Source organism: Myotis yumanensis, unplaced genomic scaffold (genome assembly GCF_028538775.1).
Source record: "Myotis yumanensis isolate MYYU_CA2020_CCGP unplaced genomic scaffold, mMyoYum1.0.hap1 SCAF_23, whole genome shotgun sequence".
Classification (NCBI taxonomy): domain Eukaryota; kingdom Metazoa; phylum Chordata; class Mammalia; order Chiroptera; family Vespertilionidae; genus Myotis; species Myotis yumanensis.
In genome coordinates, this window is record NW_027223774.1 from 7,866,749 (window position 1) to 7,885,619 (window position 18,871).

General features: G+C 61.4%; 1 protein-coding gene across 3 annotated transcripts; it reads right to left on the reverse strand.

Moving 5' to 3' along the window:
• Positions 1 to 125: 125 nt before the first annotated feature.
• On the reverse strand, positions 126 to 17,506 carry KCNC3 (potassium voltage-gated channel subfamily C member 3). 3 transcript variants are annotated; one of them, XM_070402623.1, is made up of 5 exons: positions 15,158 to 17,506; positions 9,838 to 10,945; positions 7,980 to 8,171; positions 7,614 to 7,740; positions 2,955 to 3,042 (listed from the first exon to the last, which is right to left on the reverse strand). In XM_070402623.1, the coding sequence occupies exons 1-4, from the start codon at positions 16,040 to 16,042 to the stop codon at positions 7,637 to 7,639; spliced, it is 2,289 nt and encodes a 762-aa protein (XP_070258724.1). In that variant the 5' UTR covers positions 16,043 to 17,506; the 3' UTR covers positions 2,955 to 3,042; positions 7,614 to 7,636. The 3 variants fall into 3 exon arrangements, with proteins under 3 accessions (XP_070258723.1, XP_070258724.1, XP_070258725.1); XM_070402624.1 differs by lacking the exon at positions 7,614 to 7,740 and adding an exon at positions 3,995 to 4,053 and having other exon boundaries at positions 2,961 to 3,042; positions 15,158 to 17,505; XM_070402622.1 differs by lacking the exon at positions 7,614 to 7,740 and having other exon boundaries at positions 126 to 3,042; positions 15,158 to 17,502.
• Between the last annotated feature and the right edge of the window lie 1,365 nt (positions 17,507 to 18,871).

Consider the following 18,871-nt stretch of genomic DNA (forward strand, 5'->3'; position numbering starts at 1 on the left):
AGAGGGGTCGCGACCCACAGGTTGAGAACCGCTGCATCCGACCCCATGTCTTGAAGACCCAATCCCTCTGTGGACCCCCAAAAGCTCCCCAACCCTCCCCGGGACACACATACACAGGACTCAGCTTTTAAATGAAAAGGAAACTTTAATCTCGGTGGGGAATGAGAGGGCGGGCGGAAGGGGGCATGACACTTTTTCTTTTGGGGGTGACATGCGGCAGCTTCTGCATCGGGCGGTTCATGCACCCAGGGTGGGCGTGGGGGAGGCCTGGGGGAGGGGCCTGCCGACCCCTCCCTCCCTGCCCTGGGGGTGGGCTGAGAAGACCCGCCATTAGCACCAGAGTTGGACGATTTGCAGACCTCCCCTCCCCGCACTGACTCCGGACACCCGCCCCCATCCCTGAGAGCGCCCCCTGGCCACCCCCCCTCCACCTGGCCAGGCCAGGCTCGCCCCGCCCACGTGGGAGTGAGAGAAACTTATTGCTGTGTGTGTTGGGGAGGGGAGCCGCTGAGCTCGGGGGGGACCCCCGCCATCTGTTCCTCCCCCCGCCCCGCCCCCCGCCCCGTGCCCGTGCGTCCCGAGCGCAGGAGGGCGCCACATGCGAGTGGGGAGCGTCATGCAGCGCATGCGTGTAGTTGCGGGCACCCTGGCGGCCGGCCGGAGGTGGGGGGATGTTGGGGGGGAGGAGGGAGCGGGACGTGGAAGTCGTCCCTTTAGCTCGCTCTCCCTCCCCGAGTCCCACGCTGTTTATTGACTTGGGGGATGAGAATCACGTGTGGTAGAGGCTTGTCATGATCGTAGTTATTTTTAAAAGCTGAACTAAAAAGCTGGGTACGTGTGGCAGGTTGGCGAGCAGGGGGGAGACGGAGGGAAGAGGTCTGTACCCTTCGGAAAAGACCCTCGCCCCCTCCCCCCGCACCGTTCGTCTTCCGTGAGGGTCTGGGGAATGGGAGGGGGAGGGGACTTTTTTTTTTTTTTTTAAAGAAGTTAAACCCTTTGGCAATATAATCAGTCCCCACCCCCATACCCTGGTGTCTGGGGCCCCTAGCCCTTTGCCCCGCCCCGCTCCCCGCAGAACCTGCCCCACCCCTCACCCCAGATTCGCCAGGGTTTAGGGTCCGAGGGAAAGATGGGGGGGACTCAAAGTGCCCCTTGCATAGGAATCGTTGCATCAAGAATCGTGCTCAGTGACACCCCCCCAACCCTCGGGCGGGGTTCCTGAGGCTGTGGGAGCACAGGGAGGAAGGTTGCTAATTCTGCGGGCCCCCAGCTCCGAAAGGGGGGTTCTCTAAGGATTCTGGGGCCGGTGTGGCCTCCAGGCGTGGGGGAGGTAGCGCATCCTTGAGCCAGGATGGGGTGTGAGGAGTGATTTTCCACCCGCGAGCGGGGCGGGGCGGGGACCGCGGGGGACGGCGGGCTGGGGTCCCCGCCCAGGTGGGTAGGTTGTTTCCTAAGCCTGATGTCCCAGTGTCCGTTCGTCCGTCCGGCACAGCCTCTGGATGGAGACACTCAACCTAAACAAACGGCGTCCGGGCCGGCCGCGCAGCTAACCTGGACTTACTGGCCTGTGAGCGAAGCGCCCCAAAGGGCAGACCCTCTCGGGGAAGACACAGCTCCCGGGTGTCTGTCCTCGCACTGCCTGGACCTCAGCACGTCAGAGGCACGAACACGCCCCTCCGGGAAGCACTGGTGTCCGTGAAGGGGGTACCATTCAAGGGAAGACATGTTGGGGGGGCGGAGTTGGGCCTAAGAAACGGGGTGCCCTGCAAAGATCAGGTTCCCTGGAATTGCAGACAGGCCAGGCCCGTCTTGGAAATCCTAGCGGCAGGGGAACCTGAGGTGGATGTCTGGTGGCAGAGATCTGGGGGTGTCTGGTGGGGTGGAGGCCTGAGGATTTGGGGTGTCCGGGAAGGTTCTGGGGCATCCCAAAGGCTGAGAGTGAGCTGCAGGCTGGGGCGCCCCTTGGAGGTCTGGGGCGCCGGGATGCACTCCAGGGAGTGGCTGGCGGCGGGGCTTGGTATCTGTGTGCAGGGGTTAAGTTCCAGGGGTGCGTGGGGGTTTGGAGGATGCGGGGTGCCAGGAATTCTGGGTGCAGGGCTCATGTCCTGGGAACCCGGAGGGGCGCGGGGGAATTTCGTGTGCTGGGGCCAGACATCCCAGGAGTCTGGGGCGGGAGGTCTGAGTCCATGCAGCAAGAACAGAGGCGAGCAGATCCCGTGGGGGTGGGGGTGGGCATGAGGGGGTGCAATTCACCAGAGGGATCCTCCTAAAGGCTGAGGGAGCAGCTGGCCGCAGCGCCCCGCTTCTACTCTCTGAGCTCGGCTGGGGTTTGGGGCTGGGTGACTGTTCCTCCTTCCCCCGTATTGTCGCTAATTTTTTTTTTTTTTAATCAATGCCTGATGATGGGCTGCCCTCCGGGGGGAAGGGTAAGAGGCTAGGAGACCCTCCTGCAGCCCCACCGGGGCCCCTCGAGGCCCCGCCCCCTCCCAGAATGCCCCGCCCTCAACCGCACGGCATGCAGCCCCTGGGCTTATTGCTGAGGTGGAGCTGGGGGAGGGGTCCAGGCTGGAGCATGCACAGTAGGGGGAGGTGCCCCCCATGTGATTGGCATAATTTGGACGTATTTACACAAGTGGATGGGAGAGGGTGTCCTATGGCTCATGGAGACCTGAGAGGCTTTATTTGGGTCGGGGGAGAGTTGGAGGGCGTGGGCTTTGGCCCCTCCCCCTCCATCCTGGGGCCCAGGTGGGGGTGAGGGGCCCGGGGGTGTCTGCTGGCGTGGTCGTCTCCGTTGCATATTATTAATGACTTTTGATTTTTTTTAAAAAACCCTTTCCCCCACCCCCAGCTCCTGTGACCTTCTTCCCTGTCACCCCCGAGTCCCCCCACAGGGGGGAGGGGAGCGCTAGAGGATGGAGGGCAAGGTTGGGGGAGCGCGGCGGGCGGCCCTGGGAGAGCCGGGGGGAGTGGCTAGGGGCGCGAGGCGCAGGGACACCCCGCTCAGGCCCGCGATGCTGCTCAGGCTGCGGGATTTCTCGTAACCTGGGGGGAGGGGCGGAAACACGGGGAGGAAGCAGGGAGTGAGGGTGCAGGGGGAGGGTCCCACAGACAGAGAGACCCCAAGACAGAGGGAGGGAGGCGGGAGAGAATCAGACAGAGAGGATACCAGATGGAGAGAGAGACAGAGGCAGGGAAAGCAAGAGACAGAGAAGGCGAGAGGAGAGACATGGGAGAGACAGCGGCCGGCAGGCGCCAGGACACAGGAGACGGGGCGGGGCAGAGACGGACAGAGGCGGGCCAAGGAGACGGAGAGAGAGAGAAGTGAACAAATCGCACAGTCAGTCGCATCGAGGAGAAAGGTTCAGACATGGGGAGGGGGGAGAGACTCAGGGTTAGGAGGCAGGTGGCGCCCGCCGAGCCTCCCCCACCCATCCCTTCCCCACGCAGCCCGTCCCCCCCAAAACCCGCCCCCCGTAGGCCCCCTCATCTGAGGCATAAAGGGGGGGCAGCAAGGCGGATGGTGGCAGCAGGGGCATGGGCGGGAGCTCGGGTGGAAGCCGCAGGGGAGCAGCCGGGGAGGGAGCGGGCAGGGCTGCAGGGGGAGCTGACCTACTGCAGAGAGTGAGGGGCTGTGAGGGGCTGGGGGGCGGGGGGCCGGCCGCAGCGCCCCTGGGGCCCGCAGCTGCAGAGCCGTCGGAGGGGCGAGGCTGGCTCACCTGGAGGCGTGGCAGGGACGGTAGGGGCTCAGAGGGTTTCAATGGGAACCTTCTGCCCGGAAGGTCCTAACTGTCCCGACAGCCCGGGACCTGAGATGGGGGCTAAGGCCAGGGAGCGGGTGGGTGGTCCTCGGGCGCTGGGGGGCGCCTGGGGCTTTTCCAGGCAGAGCCGGGGGCCTGTCTGGGCGCCGGTGTCTAGACCACAGGAGAGAAAGCCTGAGGGGTCGGGAGCCCACTGCCTCGGGGACACCCCTTCCCAGCCGTTCCCCATTGCTAACCTGGGGGGAAGGGGCAGGGGGGGCCGAGGGTCTCTCGAGGCCTCAGGCGGTGACAAGAGCTGGGGACAGAAATACACAGAGTCATGGCGGGGGAGGGTGGTCTCGGGGAACCCCCCCAACATGGCCTCACTGTTGGGGGTCGGAGAAAAGCCGGATCTCTTCCTCCTCTCTAGTGTTTTCCGGGGGAGGGGAGCAGTGAAATGGGGCGGCCAGAGACATCAAATATGGGAGGAGCTTCCGGGGTGGCTGGGGTTGGGGGGGGGAGGGAGGAAGGAGAAGGCTGGGGAGGAAGGGGAGCACGTCCAGGGTTAGACTCAGGTGGCCGGTGAGGGAAGATGAAGGGGGCGGTCCTGGGGCAGGTGGGGGACAGGCCAGGAGGAAGGGTCTTGGGAGGAGGGGAGGGGAGTGACAGTGGAGGGCGGGCCATGGGGGGGGGTGAGGGGGGGTGAGGAAGGGGGGTCCAGGGTCCAGTCAGCCCCATCAGCTCCAGCCATTATTTGAGTTCAATGAATGGGTTTTGGCATCAGAGGCAAGAGAAGCAGAGACCTCCCACCCCCAGCCCACCCCAGCCCTCCCTCACCCACATTCCCAACGCCCCCTCCCTCTGCCCCTCAGTTCCAAGGGGCCCATCCAGACCTAAAGGAGGGGGACAAAGAGTGGGAAGGGGACTGGGTGCAAGCAGGGAGAGGGGTGTGATGGGAGCGGGGAGGGGCTGGTGATGAGATGACAATGAAGATGGGGGGGGGGGGGGGGAGGCGGGTGCAACCAGGAGGTGGAGGGAGGGAACAAGAGCCAGACAGCCCCCTCGTGGTTCCGTCTGACCCGCAAGCCTGGGCTGCCCTCCCCTCTGCTGTGTGGCCTGGGTCGGTCATGGCCCTCCCTGAACTTCTGTGAAACAAGGGGGCTTAGCCAAGGCCGTCCTGGAGGCTCCCCAAGTCCCACTCCTTAGGCTGCGGCGGGGATTTGGGATTTGTCTCTATTTCAGTGATGGCGAACCTATGACACACGTGTCAGAGGTGACACTCGAACTCATTTTTTTGGTTGATTTTTCTTTGTTAAATGGCATTTAAATATATAAAATAAATATCAAAAATATGTCTTTGTTTTACTATGGTTGCAAATATCAAAAAATTTCTATATGTGACACAGCACCAGAGTTAAGTTAGGGTTTTTCTTTTCTTTTTTTTTTAAATATATTTTGTTGATTTTTTTTTTTTACAGAGAGGAAGGGAGAGAGATAGAGAGTTAGAAATATCGATGAGAGAGAAACATCGATCAGCTGCCTCCTGCACATCTCCTACTGGGGATGTGCCCACAACCCAGATACATGCCCTTGACCAGAATCGAACCCGGGACCCTTCAGTCCGCAGGCCGACACTCTATCCACCGAGCCAAACCGGTTTCGGCAAGTTAGGGTTTTTCAAAATGCTGACACGCCGAGCTCCAAAGGTTCGCCATCACTGCTCTATTTCTAAGGAAGCCTCCGCAGGTGTTTGTGGAACGAGGAAGTGATGGGTCACATTCCCTCAGGTGGCTCCTCCTCACTCTTAAGACCAGTCCAGCCCTCACCGTGGCCAACAACCTCCTGCTCCTTCTGCACAGGCGGTCCACACCCTCTCCCTTCGGCTGCTCAGCTCCGGCCTCACTTCCCTCCTGGCTATTTATTCCTTTCAGCACCAAGCTCGCCCACTGGGGACCTCAGGACCTTTGCACTCGCTGTTCCTTCTGCCTGGCGGGCCCTTTTCACCTGTAGGTTTCATGTCGCCTCCAAAAGCCCTTCCACAGACCAGAGACTTTTTTCTTTTTTTTTACTGGTTTAATTTCTGCTTCCTCCAATCAGGGGGCATCAGACTTTTCCTTAAAGGGCCAGGGGGTAAACATTTTCGGCTCTGTGAGCCACACGGTCTCTGTCCTAACTATTCTAGTCTGCTCTTGGAGCAGGACAGTGGCTATGTTCCAATAAAGTTTTATTTACAAACCAGCTGGCTGGCAGAGCTGGCCCCTGGGCTGGAGTGTGCCAACCCGCACTCTAGAGTATGAACTCCGAGGGCAGATTCTTGCCTTGTGCAATACTAGGTTACGGTGTCCTAGGAGTCAGTTGTGAAATGAATGAATGGGTGGGTGAGTGGAGCCAGGGGTTCTCGAGGGTGGTGTGAGGGTTACAGAAGGTGTGTTACATTCCAGGCGTGTGGTGAGTGCTTGGCTGTGTTTGCTGAATGATTCACTGACTAACAACTCTCTCTTCACTGTGTCCCCTGAGCTCCCGGCCAGTCCCAGCCCTTTTCCTCCCGTTCCCTCTCTCTGCCTCCTCCCTTCCCTTCTATCCCCACAGCCCTGACCGGGTTCAGGACTTGTCCTGTCCCCGTGGACCCTTGTCCTGGTCTCCACCCAGGCCTGACCGCCAGTCAGTCCCCAAGGGCCTAGAGCTGAGCTGCTCTCCCGGGTCCCTGAACAAGGTCCCGGCCCTCAGCCAGCCCTGCCTTCCTGCCTCGTGGCCACCTCCTCACCCGGTCGGTCCCTGGCTTTGCTGTGCTTGTTGCTCCGGTCACTACAGTCTAATCCAGCGGTTCTCAACCTGGGGGTCGCGACCCCTTTGGCGGTCGAATGACCCTTTCACAGGGGTTGCCTTAGACCAGGGGTGGGCAAACTTTTTGATTCGAGGGCCACAATGGGTTCTTAAACTGGACCGGAGGGCCGGAACAAAAGCATGGATGGAGTGTTTGTGTGAACTAATATAAATTCAAAGTAAACATCATTACATAAAACGGTACGGTCTCTTTTTTTTTTTAGTTTTATTCATTTCAAACAGGCCGGATCCGGCCCGAGGGGCCATAGTTTGCCCACGGCTGCCTTAGACCATCCTGCATATCAGATATTTACGTTACGACTCATAACAGTAACAACATTACAGTTATGAAGTAGCAACGAAAACAATTTTATGGTTGGGTCACAACACGAGGAACTGTATATAAAGGGCCAGCAGGTTGAGAACCACCGGTCTAATGGGACCACTTCTCCATCGAGTATCAGTTCCTTCAGAAAGCCTTTCCTGTGGCTTCCCCAAACCGGGCTTTGCCCGTCCCTCTAACTGTATGTACGACCTGTGCCCCCGCCACCTCCACGTGTCACCTGGACAGCGACTTTCTCTGACTGCGTCTGCCTCTCCCACACCGGGCTCCCGGGGAGGGGAGCCCCTTTGCTCACTGACGTCCGTGAGGGACCTGTGGGTGCTTTGTGAGCTGGCCAATTCACAAGTGACTGACTGGGTGGCTGAGTCTTTCTCATCCCGTCTTGTACCCCAAGAGCATCTTGGGAGTGTACCCCGTTTTCTTGGTGGAGTTTTTAAAGGAGAGGCAGGGAGAGAGGCGTTGATGGGGGTGAGGATGGGTCAGTCGGGAGGGCTGGGAGGAGGTCAGGCACAGGGTGGGAAGGTTGGGGTCAGTTCCAGGGGGTTAGTGAGGGGCGGGCAAGTCCGGGCGGGTGGGTGTGGGGTCAGCGTCAGGGCCAAAGGTTAATTAGATGGAGCTCTTCATGGTGAGGGGCGGGAGTCTTGGTCAGTGGGGCTGCATGTTCTCAGGGGGGTTAGTCAAGGGGGGTTCAGAGGACAGGAGCTACTTACCCCGGGGGGAGGGGGTTCGTCCACTAGGGGGATATCCAGGCCGCAGCGTTGGCGTTGAGGTCGGGCAAGAAGCTTGGGGGGCCTGGCTTACGCCAGTCTGGGGGGGGCAGTGGGGGAGCACCGGTGGCTGGGGGTGGGGGGAAGAGGCCAGAGGGTTGGGGTGGGGGAAATGGAGATGCAATAAAGACAGGTGAAGGGTCAGTGGTGAGGAAACTAGGGGGGCGGGGGGCTTCTGGGAAGGAGGAGATTTGGGGCCAGGAAATGGGGAAAGGGAAGTCCATCACCTCCTCCCCCCTCCCCCTCTCCCCCCTCCCCTAGGGGAGGCGAGAGAGGGAGGGTCCCGGGGGCCAGTGGAGGGCACCTCACCTTTCCGGATGGAGCCATCAGGGGAAGGGGCATAGTCCGTGAGCAGGAAGCAGGCTCGGTCCCGGCTGTAGCGGCCCCGGCTCCCAGGGGTGATGGGGCTCTTGTCTTCCGGGGACATGGCGGGCTGGTCGATAGCTGGGCAGTCCTCATGGGCGAGCGCGGCTGCTGCTGGGTCCCCGTTGGGGCGGGGATCTGTGTCCCAGGGCCAGACAGAGACACAAAGGAAGGGGTGAGTGTAGAAACGCAGGGCGGAGAGAGACCAACAGGGACGGGGTGCGGGTGGACATGGGTGCAGGAGATGACAGGAGGGGCTCGGTTGGGAGCAGGGTGTTAGGGGGCATGGCTGGTGGATTTGGGGAGCAGGTCACTGGGGAAGGATGAGTTTTGGGGTGTTTCTTTTTGTTAACCCTCACCTGAGGATATTGTTCCATTGATGTTTAGGGAGAGAGGAAGGGAAAGGGGGAGCGGGAGAGACAGAGAGAGAAACATCGATGTGAGAGAGACATACCAATTGCTTGCCTCCCGCACACAGGGGATCAAGCTGCAACCCCGGTACCTGCCCTTGACTGAGAATGGAACCCGAGACCCCGAACCCAAGCACAGGCTGGCGCTCTAACCACTTAGCAACACCGGCCAAGGCGGAAGGGTGTTGCGTTTTGAGGACAACAGGGTAGGCAGAGGTGGTTAGGGGACAGGGTTGGATGAAGGTGAGTGGAGGAGGGTGCTGAGTGCTAGGAAGTGCTAGCCAGGCCAGGTGCCAGGGCTGGGAAGGGCAGGCTGGGGTTGGGTGCTGGGCATTTGGAGGGATGGGTGGGGGAGGACATGGGCAAGAGGGGGCTGGGAAGGGGGCTGGGACAGAGTGTTGGGGGGGTCATTGGGTCAGGAGAACGGGGTCGGGCAGGACTGGGGTAGGGTGTGGGTTGGGGTAGATGGCTGGGGCGCTGGAAAGGACACAGTGGGGAAGGGTTAAGGAGGTGACAGATGAGGGAGGGGGGAGTGGGGGTCCCCAGGCTCTGACTCGGGCTATTTTTAATTGGTGTGAAACTGGGTCAGTGGCTGAGGGAGCAAGATGGGGGCCGGGCGGCCCAGCTCCCTTTCTTGACCTACTTAAGACATGGGGGTGGGGCCCCCCGGCCTCTCCCTCCTCCCAGACTGACACCCCAGTCACTGCCTCGGAGGCAGCTCCCCTGGGGGAGGGACAGGCACAGGCACAGTCCACTCCGCTAGCGCCCTGGCCTCACCTCTTCCTCTTGGCAGCATCTGCCTCTCCCAGACCCTCTCTGCAGAGCCTGGGCCTTGGGTCCCAAGTCACTGTCCTGTCACGTGGCCTTTCCACCCTCCGGCCGGTCCCCCCAAGACACCCTCTGACTCTTCGTTTTTAGTTTTAAGTCTTACTTCCTCTCTTGGTCTCGCTGTCATTCCAGCCTGAACTCTCTGCTGCCGACCCCTCACGGCTCCCTCGGTCTCTGCCCCCCATCCCTTCTCAGGGACAGTCTCTGGACCATTTTCTCAGGCTCTCCTCCGGGAAGCTCAGATGCTGAAACCATCTCTTGGTCTCCTCTCTGGCCAGCCTGTGGTTCACGTACGAGGCCCTCTCCCCCTGCGCCCCCCTGAATAATTGCCTGCAAGTCTGTTCCCCCCCAAAACTGGCTTTCACGGGAAATCTCTCTCTGTCGTTGTCTGCTTCTGTGCCACTTCTCTGGCCCCAGCAATTGCTATTCGCTTTTCTCTCCCCTCTCTGCTGCTGACCATCCCGTCTCTCTGAACCTCGGCACCCGCCTCTTGCCCCCCTCAAAACCTCCCCACCTCCTCCCACGCATCTCCGCCTGTGCCCCCACCGCCTCATGCCCCTCCTCACCTGCCCGGTTGATCTCAATCACTTCCTCCTGAGCCAACGGGCAGGGCTCCCCAGGGGCTGGCAGAGGGGGCAGCCCCATGATCCCGAGCCCACCCGCTCCCCCCCTGAGCAGCCCGGGGTGCGAGTGGGGCCCCGGAGGGTAGGCCCCGGCCATCGTCAGCCCCATGGAGGGCGGGGTGATGGGAGGCGGGGGGCTGATACCACCGCTGCCATGGTGAGGGGGAGGCAGGGGTGGCAGCGGCGGGTCGGGCTTGCAGTAATTGGGGGAGCCGGGCAGCGGGGGCCGGGGGATGTGTTTATTCTTCTTCTTGGGCAGCTTCTGCTTGGCCATGGCCAGCGAGTAGTACATGCCGAAGTTGTTGACAATGACGGGCACGGGCATGGCGATGGTGAGCACCCCCGCCAGGGCACACAGCGCCCCGACCAGCATCCCCGACCACGTCTTGGGGTACATGTCTCCGTAGCCCAGGGTTGTCATGGTCACCACGGCCCACCAGAAGCCGATGGGGATGTTCTTGAAGTAGGTGTGGTTGGAGCCCAGGATGTCATCCGGGTCAGCGCCAATGCGCTCGGCGTAGTAGATCATGGTGGCGAAGATGAGCACGCCCAGCGCCAGGAAGATGATGAGCAGCAGGAACTCGTTGGTGCTGGCGCGCAGCGTGTGGCCCAGCACGCGCAGCCCCACGAAGTGCCGCGTGAGCTTGAAGATGCGCAGGATGCGCACGAAGCGGACGACCCGCAGGAAGCCCAGCACGTCCTTGGCGGCCTTGGAGCTGAGGCCCGACAGGCCCACCTCGAGATAGAAGGGCAGGATGGCCACGCAGTCGATGATGTTGAGGCTGCTCTTGAGAAATTCCACCTTGTCTGGGCAGAAGGTGATGCGCATGAGGAACTCGAAGGTGAACCAGATCACGCACACGCCCTCCACGTAGGTCAGGAAGGGCTCCGTCTCCACCTCGATGTTGGTGATGTTCTCCGGGGGGGCCCCGGGGATCGGGGAGGCCTGCGTCACCGTCTTGTTGATGATGTGGATGAAGCCCTCGTGGGTCTCCAGGCAAAAGGTGGTGATGGAGATGAGGATGAAGAAGAGGGAGGCGAAGGCCACATACTGCGGGGCAGGTGGGAGAGAGAAGGCAAAAGGTGACCCGGGCATCTGGTCAGCGAGCCACCTCCATAGGACCCTCCCAGTGGCTCCTTTCCCAGCCCAAATGCTTCCCTCTCCCCACTAAAGCTGCAAAAGGGAAGGCAGAGGATCGGGCAGCTGTCCCCGGGCTCGCCAGAGGAGCTGGCCCCAGTAGCCGCAGCACATGAGCAACTTCTGTCCTGGAAACAGCAATTGCTGGCCTCAGGCTCTGTCGCCTAGAGTCCAGTGGTCGGCAAACTGCGGCTCAGCAAACCACAGCTCGCAAGCCACATGCGGCTCTTTGGCCCCTTGAGTGTGGCTCTTCCACAAAATACCAACTTCTGCGCATGGGCCACGAAGTTTCAATCGCACTGTACGTGCGTGCCCGCACGTGGTATTTTGTGGAAGAGCCACACTCAAGGGGCCAAAGAGCCGCATGTGGCTTGCGAGCCGCGGTTTGCCAACCACTGGCCTAGACCACCCCCCCTCCTGTTCCCCATGTCAATCTCTGGGCTCAGGTGGGCGAGGAGAAACTGAGACCACTCACCCTCTGTATCTCAGAGGGTTTGGAGGTGGGCCTGGAGCTGAGGGAAGGGGAAGGGGGGAAGGTGGGTGGGGAGGCGGAATCATGAGGCGGCTAACAGTAAAGTCTTGGGTTTGAATCCAGAAGGTGATGCGCATGAGGAACTCGAAGGTGAACCAGACCACGCACTGCTCGCGAGAGGAGCTGGCCCCAGTAGCCGCAGCACACGAGCAACTTCTGTCCTGGAAACAGCACAGACTGCCTGACTTGGGCAAAGCAATTAAGCTTCCCAAACCTCGAGTTTTTACGGGATTATTGTGAGGATTACATTAGATGAGTAGACAGAAAGCCTAGCCGCAAAAACAGTGCTTGGCCCAGGGTCTGGAACTCGGTCAGGTCTGAGCTCTTAGGAGGGGATGGGGGCATCAGTTCGTGGGGGGCAAGGAGCCAGGGTTTAAGGACCTGGGTGCCAATGTCTGTGCCCCAGAAAAGCGAGAAGGCTGGGTGAGGCCCTGACCCAAGAGGACAGGGCAGGGGCAGAACCACAAAGTGGAGGGAGGTGTTGGGGCCCTGAAGGTAGAAGGAAGTGAAGTGTCAAGTCTGCAAAAGGGGAGGTGGTACCGATGAGGAGAGGTGGGGTTTAGGGCTCCCAAAGGAAGGGAGGGTCAGGGGCCTGGACCTTGGGGAAAGGGCAGGACTAGGGCCAAAGAAAGGTGAGGGGCTGTTCAGAGGTGCAGAGAATTGCGAGTGGAGGCGAGCCTGGTCCCTTCCGTGTGGGGGATGACTAGAACCCTGCCAGACAGAGCTGTGGGATCTGATGAAAGCCCTGCGGAGGGGAGAAGGGGGTGGATGAGGCCCCTGCAGGTGACAGTGGGCTGCATCAAATACGTAGAGGGGAAGGAGGCTAGTCCTCGGCGAGGGAAGGGGATGAGCGTTGGGGCAAAGAGGAGGCTCTAATCAGATGGGGAGAGGAGGCGGAAGGGCCTGGGGTGCGGAGAAAAGAGGGGGCCAGGGTCAGGCTGCGGAGACCCTGAAGTAAACCTGGGACAGAGGGTCAGCGGGCGCCCTCCGCCCCGCCCCCCTCCGTTTCTCCGCAGTGGTTTAAGAGGCCACAGGCCGCCCCAGAGCGCATGCCCGGCGCTCCCCCGCCCGCCCCGAGCCCAGCGCGCGGCGCAGGCTGCGGCACCCGCAGTGGGGGCGGGCCGGCCGGGCCGGGGGGCGGGGCGCGGCGGCCAGCACCGCGGACAGCTCCCCCGCCGCAGTGCGCAGCCGCAGCCGCTGGGAGCCGCCTTAACCCCTTCGGCGCCGCGACCGAGCCGGCAGTGCGCAGCCGCAGTGCCGCCGCTTCGCAGCGGGAGGCCGCGGGCCCGGAGCTGGATTAACTCCTTCCCTCCCGGGACACAGAAAGGAAGGTGGGCCCCGCAGCGCACAGCTGTAGAGGCTGCACAGCGTCGGCACTGGTTTAGCCCCCTGCCCCCAGATGGTTCAAAAGCAGAGTAGGACATGAAGTCCCTGCAAGGAAAGGAGAGATGACGAAGAAGGGAGTGTAGTGTGTGTGTTGGGGGGCGGGGGAGGGGGATAGGTAGACACCTCCACTTCTCATTGGTCTCGGCTCCTACCTCTACCAAGCTATCTACTTGGAGCCTGGAAAGGGGCACGCTGTGGGCACTCAAAAAATACTTGCAGAGTAAATGAGTGACCCCCTCTTCCCCCATAGCTGTCCGGACATCTAGCCTCACCTCAGGACCCTTCAATTGGGTAGCAAGAAGGAAGGGCACCCCAGGCCATGGGGGGGGGGGGAAGGAGCCCTCAGAAGCCCGAGGGCCATGTCCCTTCTGTACCTCGTCCTCCGCACCTATCCCCACCCAACCCCAAATCTCGCCAACTCAGCGCTTCCTGGGGACCAAACTTTATGCGGTGCCTCCGGGCCCCCCTCCCCCTCGTTCCCTCCCCAGCGTGAATGCGGCACTGCGGCTCCGTGTCCTTCCCAGCTCAGGACGCGGCACCGTGGGGGGAGGGGTCCCAACCGGCTCCTCGGGGTGTCTGGGTCCCCAGGAGGCTAGGAGGGGTCCCTGAAGTCGCTACTCTTTCCCTCTAATTCCCCCCCATTTTGAACTGCTCTCCTCTCTTCCAACACGGGGAGGAAGTTAGGATGAGAAAGGGAGAACTAGGGGGAAGGGTAGCTATTTAGCCTAGGAAGTTGGGAATGTTTAAAGTTATGAAAGTTTTGGGGGGAAGTAAAGGGAGCTGGAGGAGGGTAAAATCTGGAATTTCAAGGGAGATAAGACCGGAGGGGTGCGCTCTCTGTTCACCTTGGGGATGGGGGAGAAGCTGAGGCGCTTTGGACTGAGGGTCTCACTCAGGGGGGAGACTTGGGAAAGGGGGAGCAAGCAGGGCTGGGGTCAGGAGGAAAGATGCCACGGCAGGGAAGAAAGAAGTAGGAACTATTTTGAGAAGAAAGTTTTGGGGCTGATAACTTGAGGGAGGTCCGAGAATTAAGCTTAGATAAATTTCTGCAGCAGCAGGAGAAAAAGTGATTTATCTACAAGGAAAGTGGCTGGGAGGGTGGGGGGCAAGGGGTTGTCCCAGAGAGCGGGAGTGGGCTGTGCAGTAAATGATGGAAGGGAGAAGCTGGGAGGATCTGGGGGTGAAGAGGAGGCATTCTGGAGAGCATATGGGAGGCTCTGAAGGGGATCAGCATATTATGGGGGGGGGGGGGGAGTCAGGAGAAACTGAGGGGTGGGGAAGGCTCTGGGGAAGTCTCGAGCTAATTTATGGGAAAGTCCTTGGGATGGGAGTTGGCGTGGAGGATGCAGGAAGGGACTTGAATAGAGGGGGCCCGAGGGCCCCAGGAGTAAAAACGTCCTAAGATTGATTGTTGCCGGGAGGGGGAGGTGTCCTAGCCAGATCAAGTGGTTTGGAGGTTCAGAGGGGTCCAGGAGGCTTTGAAACTGGGGTGCGGGCGCCTTCTGAGACTTTGAGGGCAGAAGAAGCAGGAGATTTCAAAAACAGCCAGGGGACTCTCACTTGGAGGGGGCCAGGGAGAAGGGCCAAGGGAAAAGGCAGCGGGGAGCTGTTGGAAGAGCCTGAGGAAGGGAGGGCTGGAGAGGAGGCTGGGGGGGGTGGGGGGTCCAGGAGGGGATCTGCAGGGGGCAAAGGAAGGGAGGTAGTTTTCACAGCGCTTGGAACACTTGGAGGGGTAGCAGAGGATGTCTTCTGAGGGTCTGGAGAAGGTCCAAGAAACTGGGGGCTGGGGAAGGGTCTTCTGGGGGTCTGAGGGTGACCAAGGGAAGTGAGAAGGAGCTTAGAGGGGTTCCGGTGACCGAGGGCTGGGGAAAGGTCTTCTGAAGGTCTCGGGGATGGGGTGGGGGAGTCCAGGAAAGGTGGGGGTGAGGCTGTTCAGAGGAGCCCAGGAGGAAGTTCCTGAGGGCCTAGGCAGGGTGACCTAGAGAAGCGGGGTGAGGGTCGGAGGGATCTGGGGGGTTCAGAAGGTTGGAGAAACGTCCCCTGAGCATCTGAGGATGGCCGGGACAGGGGGTGTGTTCCAAGGGGTGCGGGAGACCCAGGGGGGGCTGGAGGGCCCGTGGGAGTCTGAGGCTTGGATGGGGCGTCCCTGAGGATCTGGGAGCTCGTGGGAAGGGGAGAGGGACGGGGGCTCCGACAGCGCTGCTCACCCTGGCTGCCCGCGATGAGTAGGGGTCCTCGAAGAGCGCCCACACGCGAGGTTGCCAGCGGCGCCACCACGTGCCGCCTGCGCCGCCCGCGCCCCCTGGCGGTCCCCCGGCGCCGCCGCCCGCTTCCTGGAAGCAGAGGCGCTTGAGTTCGCCGCCCGCGCCGTCCAGGCCGCCGCCGCCCACGCCCGCCTCGTCGTCCAGGCCCGCGTCGTGGGCGCCCGCGGCGTTGGCAGCGTTGGCGCCGCCCGCGGAGTCGGGCGCCTCGAAGGAGTCGAGCGCCTCCTCGGCATCGCGGTGCTGCCGGTAGGTCATCCAGCAGCAGGCCTCCACGTCGGTCTCGTCGATGCCCCAGAAGCCGAGCTCCTCCTCGAACAGCGGCCCGCACACGTCGGACGGGCAGTGCAGCTTGCCGGTGCGGTAGTAGTTGAGCACGTAGGCGAAGACGCCCGGGTGCCGATCGAAGAAGAACTCGTCGGTGCCGGGGTCGTAGTCGAAGCGCGCCGCCGCCTCGGGCTCCGTCAGGCAGGCCAGCCGCGTCCCCGGGAGGGTGCGCAGCGTCGAGCGGTACGTCTCATGGCGCACGCCGCCCACGTTGATCACGATCTTGTCGCTGTCGCCACCGCCGCCGCTGTGCCGCCCCATGGCCGCCGCCGGCAGCCCGGGGCATGGCTCGGCGCGCCGGTCCCCGGGCCCGCGGGATGCCGGGGCGCCCGCCGGGGACGCGGCGGGGCCGGGCTGCGCAGGCAGCTGCTGCTGCTGCAGCGGCGGCGGCGGCGGCGGCAGCGGCGGCGGAGGGGAGTCGGGAGGCTGCGGCGGTTGTGCGGTCTGCTGCTTGCCGGCCCCCTGGCGCCCGCGGAAGGACGAGACGCAGACTGAGCTCAGCATTGGACGGGGGGCGGGGCTGGAGGGGCGGGACCTTGGTGGGCGGGGACTCAGGAGGACGACAGACGTGATTGGGTGGGAAAACTATAAATGGAGGGGCGGGGCCTAAATAGAGTAGCAACGAAAGTGATTGGCCTGGAGGGGGGTGGGGCGGAGTTGAAGCAGAGAGAGAGAAGGGCTGGGACACTAACCCGGCCCAGCTGAATGGGGCGGGGGGGCAAATGAAACACACCGATTGGGTCTTTCTGAAAACAGGGGCGGGCCGAGGTGCTAAGAAGGCGGGACGCACCGCTAATGTGGGCGGGCTTGGCAGCACAGAGAACGAAGGAGGCGGGGCTAGATATAACTGAAAAAAAGGATGGGGCGGAGCATAGAAAAGGGACAAGTCCAAACTATTTAAAGAGGCAGGACTGGCCGTGACAGACGGCGCTAGGGGGCGGGGCCACAATCGGAGAGACCATTCTGATTGGACAGAGCAGGGGGCCCGAACCTAAAGAGTAGATAAGCAGAATCTGGTGGGGAAGGACAGATGGAGACTGTGGGGTTGGGCTCCTAACATTGCGGATCTTAAAAAGAGGCGGGGTCGGAAAATAAATGTAGAAACTTCTTGATTGGTCTGGAGAGTGAGGGTCTGACGGGACTAAACGAAGGCGGGAGCTGGAAATGGAGAGTGGAGTGTACAGTCTCGAGAAATGGCACTAGGCTGCTGGACTGAAAGGGGACAGGGCAGGGGTTACAGGAACTGAAACCCAGTGAGAAGGGGAGGAGATGAGCGAGCAGCCCTGTAAACCCGAGAGCGTCTGGCTAGGAATACCCGTCGGGGCCGGGGCTGCAAACTTGGCCTAATTAGATGGGGCTGGACCGGGATAATTAGTGTCAGGACTGAGGGAGGTGGACGGGGTCTAAGAATGGCAGAAAACCTCTTGAATGAGCTGAGGGAAGACGAGACTAAGGGAGGAGCGAGGCTTTAAGGGGCTTGAAAGCAACCAGGCTAGTCAGGGGCGAGGCAAGGGTAAGAGAGGGTAAAGAACGAGAGATCGGGGGAGGGGGAAGAACGGGAGATGGGGATGCTAAGGGTCCAGTAAAGAGCACAACGCTACCAGGCTGCAAGGGGGTGGGGGGACCTGGAACGGGGAGAGAGTCCTAAGGGTCCACAGGGACTTAGAGGGCGGGGCGAAAACTTCCAACTGGTGAGGGAAAGAAGACAAGGTCTAGATACCGGCCGACTGCAGAGAAGAGGCCTAAAGGATGGATAAGGACTGGTGAGGAAGGAGCCCCGAGGAAGGAAGACGGGAGAAACCCAAGGGCCAGGAAGCACAGTGGCGGAAGCAATGGGCGGGGCCAATAGGAAATAGGGCGGAGTGAGGTGTGAGTCCTGGTGGGAGGAGAGAGATGGGGAGTGGGCGTGGCTAGTGGAGGGCGGGGCCAGAACTAGGGCTACTGCCCGGAGCGGGCCAATCGGCTCCCCAGGCGGTCCTAGCGAGGGGGGTGGCAGGGCGCAGGCGCAGGGCTGGGGCGGGGCCAGCGGCTGCGGCGGGGCTGCGGCGCGAGGAGGCGGTGCCTGTGGGAGCGGAGGGGGCGGGTCAGGAGCTGCGGGGTTCCTCCCGCTGCTTGGTCCCTGGCCTGCCGCCTCCTTCTGCAGGTGCGGCGGCTGGTTCGTATCGCCCCCAAACGCCCCCCCCCGCCACCTACCCCCGCTCCCGTTTCTGCATCTCTTTTGAGCCCCTTTCTCTAAATATTTGTCCTCCTGTCTCTGCACTCCTACTTCTTTTTTTTTTTTTTGCACTCACACTTCTAAGTCTCCCTCCCTCTGGGTCGCTGTCCATTCTTTCTGAATGTGCCCCCCTCCTTCTGAGTCTTTGCCCCTCTTCTAAGCCTCAGTGTCCTCTCCCACCACCGTGTCTCGGTATTCCCAACCCCGGTCTCTTTCTGTTGGTCTTTATACCTTTTCCTCTGGGACTTGCCTTTCTCTCTGGGCCCCTGTCCCCCACTCCCGGAACTCTGTCCCTCCTCTGTGTTTCTCTACACTGCCCCCCACCCCAGGCTTTCTCCTCCCACTCTCTGGGTCTCTGCCCATTCATCTGGGTCTGTCCCCATCACCCTTGCTATCTGGCCTCCCTCCCTGTGTCTGTTCCCCCTCATCTGTCTCCGCACTCCCCCACTGCCTTTTCTTTTTCTGCCCTTTCTCTTTCTGTCTGTCCCCATCCACTGGTCTCTATTGCCCACCTCCCAGGTCTTTTCACACACACACACACACACACACACACACACACCCCGGAGTCTCTGTCCCCCTCTCTTTGCCCGCACTTCTTTGGGACGCGGTCCCGCTGTCCTTCAGTCTCTGTCCCTGACTCTGGACCTCTGGGCATTTCTTTCAGGCTCCCCCACCCCCACCCCATCACCCCCTCTAACCCTCATCCTGGCCAGGACACCAGGCTGCGTCACTGCAGGGAGTTGCAGAAGTGGGGCTTGTCCTGCCGACCAGAGAGGTAGCTCCCCTCACCACGCAGACCCTGGGCTCCCCACTGCCCCTGATTCCATACCCTCGAGTCTTGAAGACCCCGCCGGGACCCCCGCCCTTTTCTCAGGAGGGCAGAGAAAAGACATCGGGGCTTCCGACTCCTCTCTGCCCCGGGCAAAAGCAGTGAATCCTGACCTGAGGGATTGGGCTTGAGTTGAATGAGGCTCTGGGCAAGTCAGGGGGTTGGGTAGGCACTAGGGGCTGGGGGTGGGGGCCAGGGTGAGGACCTTAGTCAGCTATCCACCCTTATCATTCCCTCCTCCCCCCACCCCAATGCTACTTTTATTTTCTGCTTTTGACAGCAGCTAGGC

What these genes read in the sequence shown, in the direction of transcription:
- KCNC3 (XM_070402622.1), bottom strand. Translation starts at nt 16,042, where the DNA reads ATGCTGAGCTCAGTCTGCGTCTCGTCCTTCCGCGGGCGCCAGGGGGCC. An exon ending in ACTCATCGCGGGCAGCCAGG is followed by an intron (nt 10,946 to 15,157) that starts GTGAGCAGCGCT and finishes CCTGCCCCGCAG; the next exon opens with TATGTGGCCTTCGCCTCCCT. An exon ending in TGATGGCTCCATCCGGAAAG is followed by an intron (nt 3,043 to 7,979) that starts GTGAGGTGCCCT and finishes CCCTCCCCCCAG; the next exon opens with GTTACGAGAAATCCCGCAGC.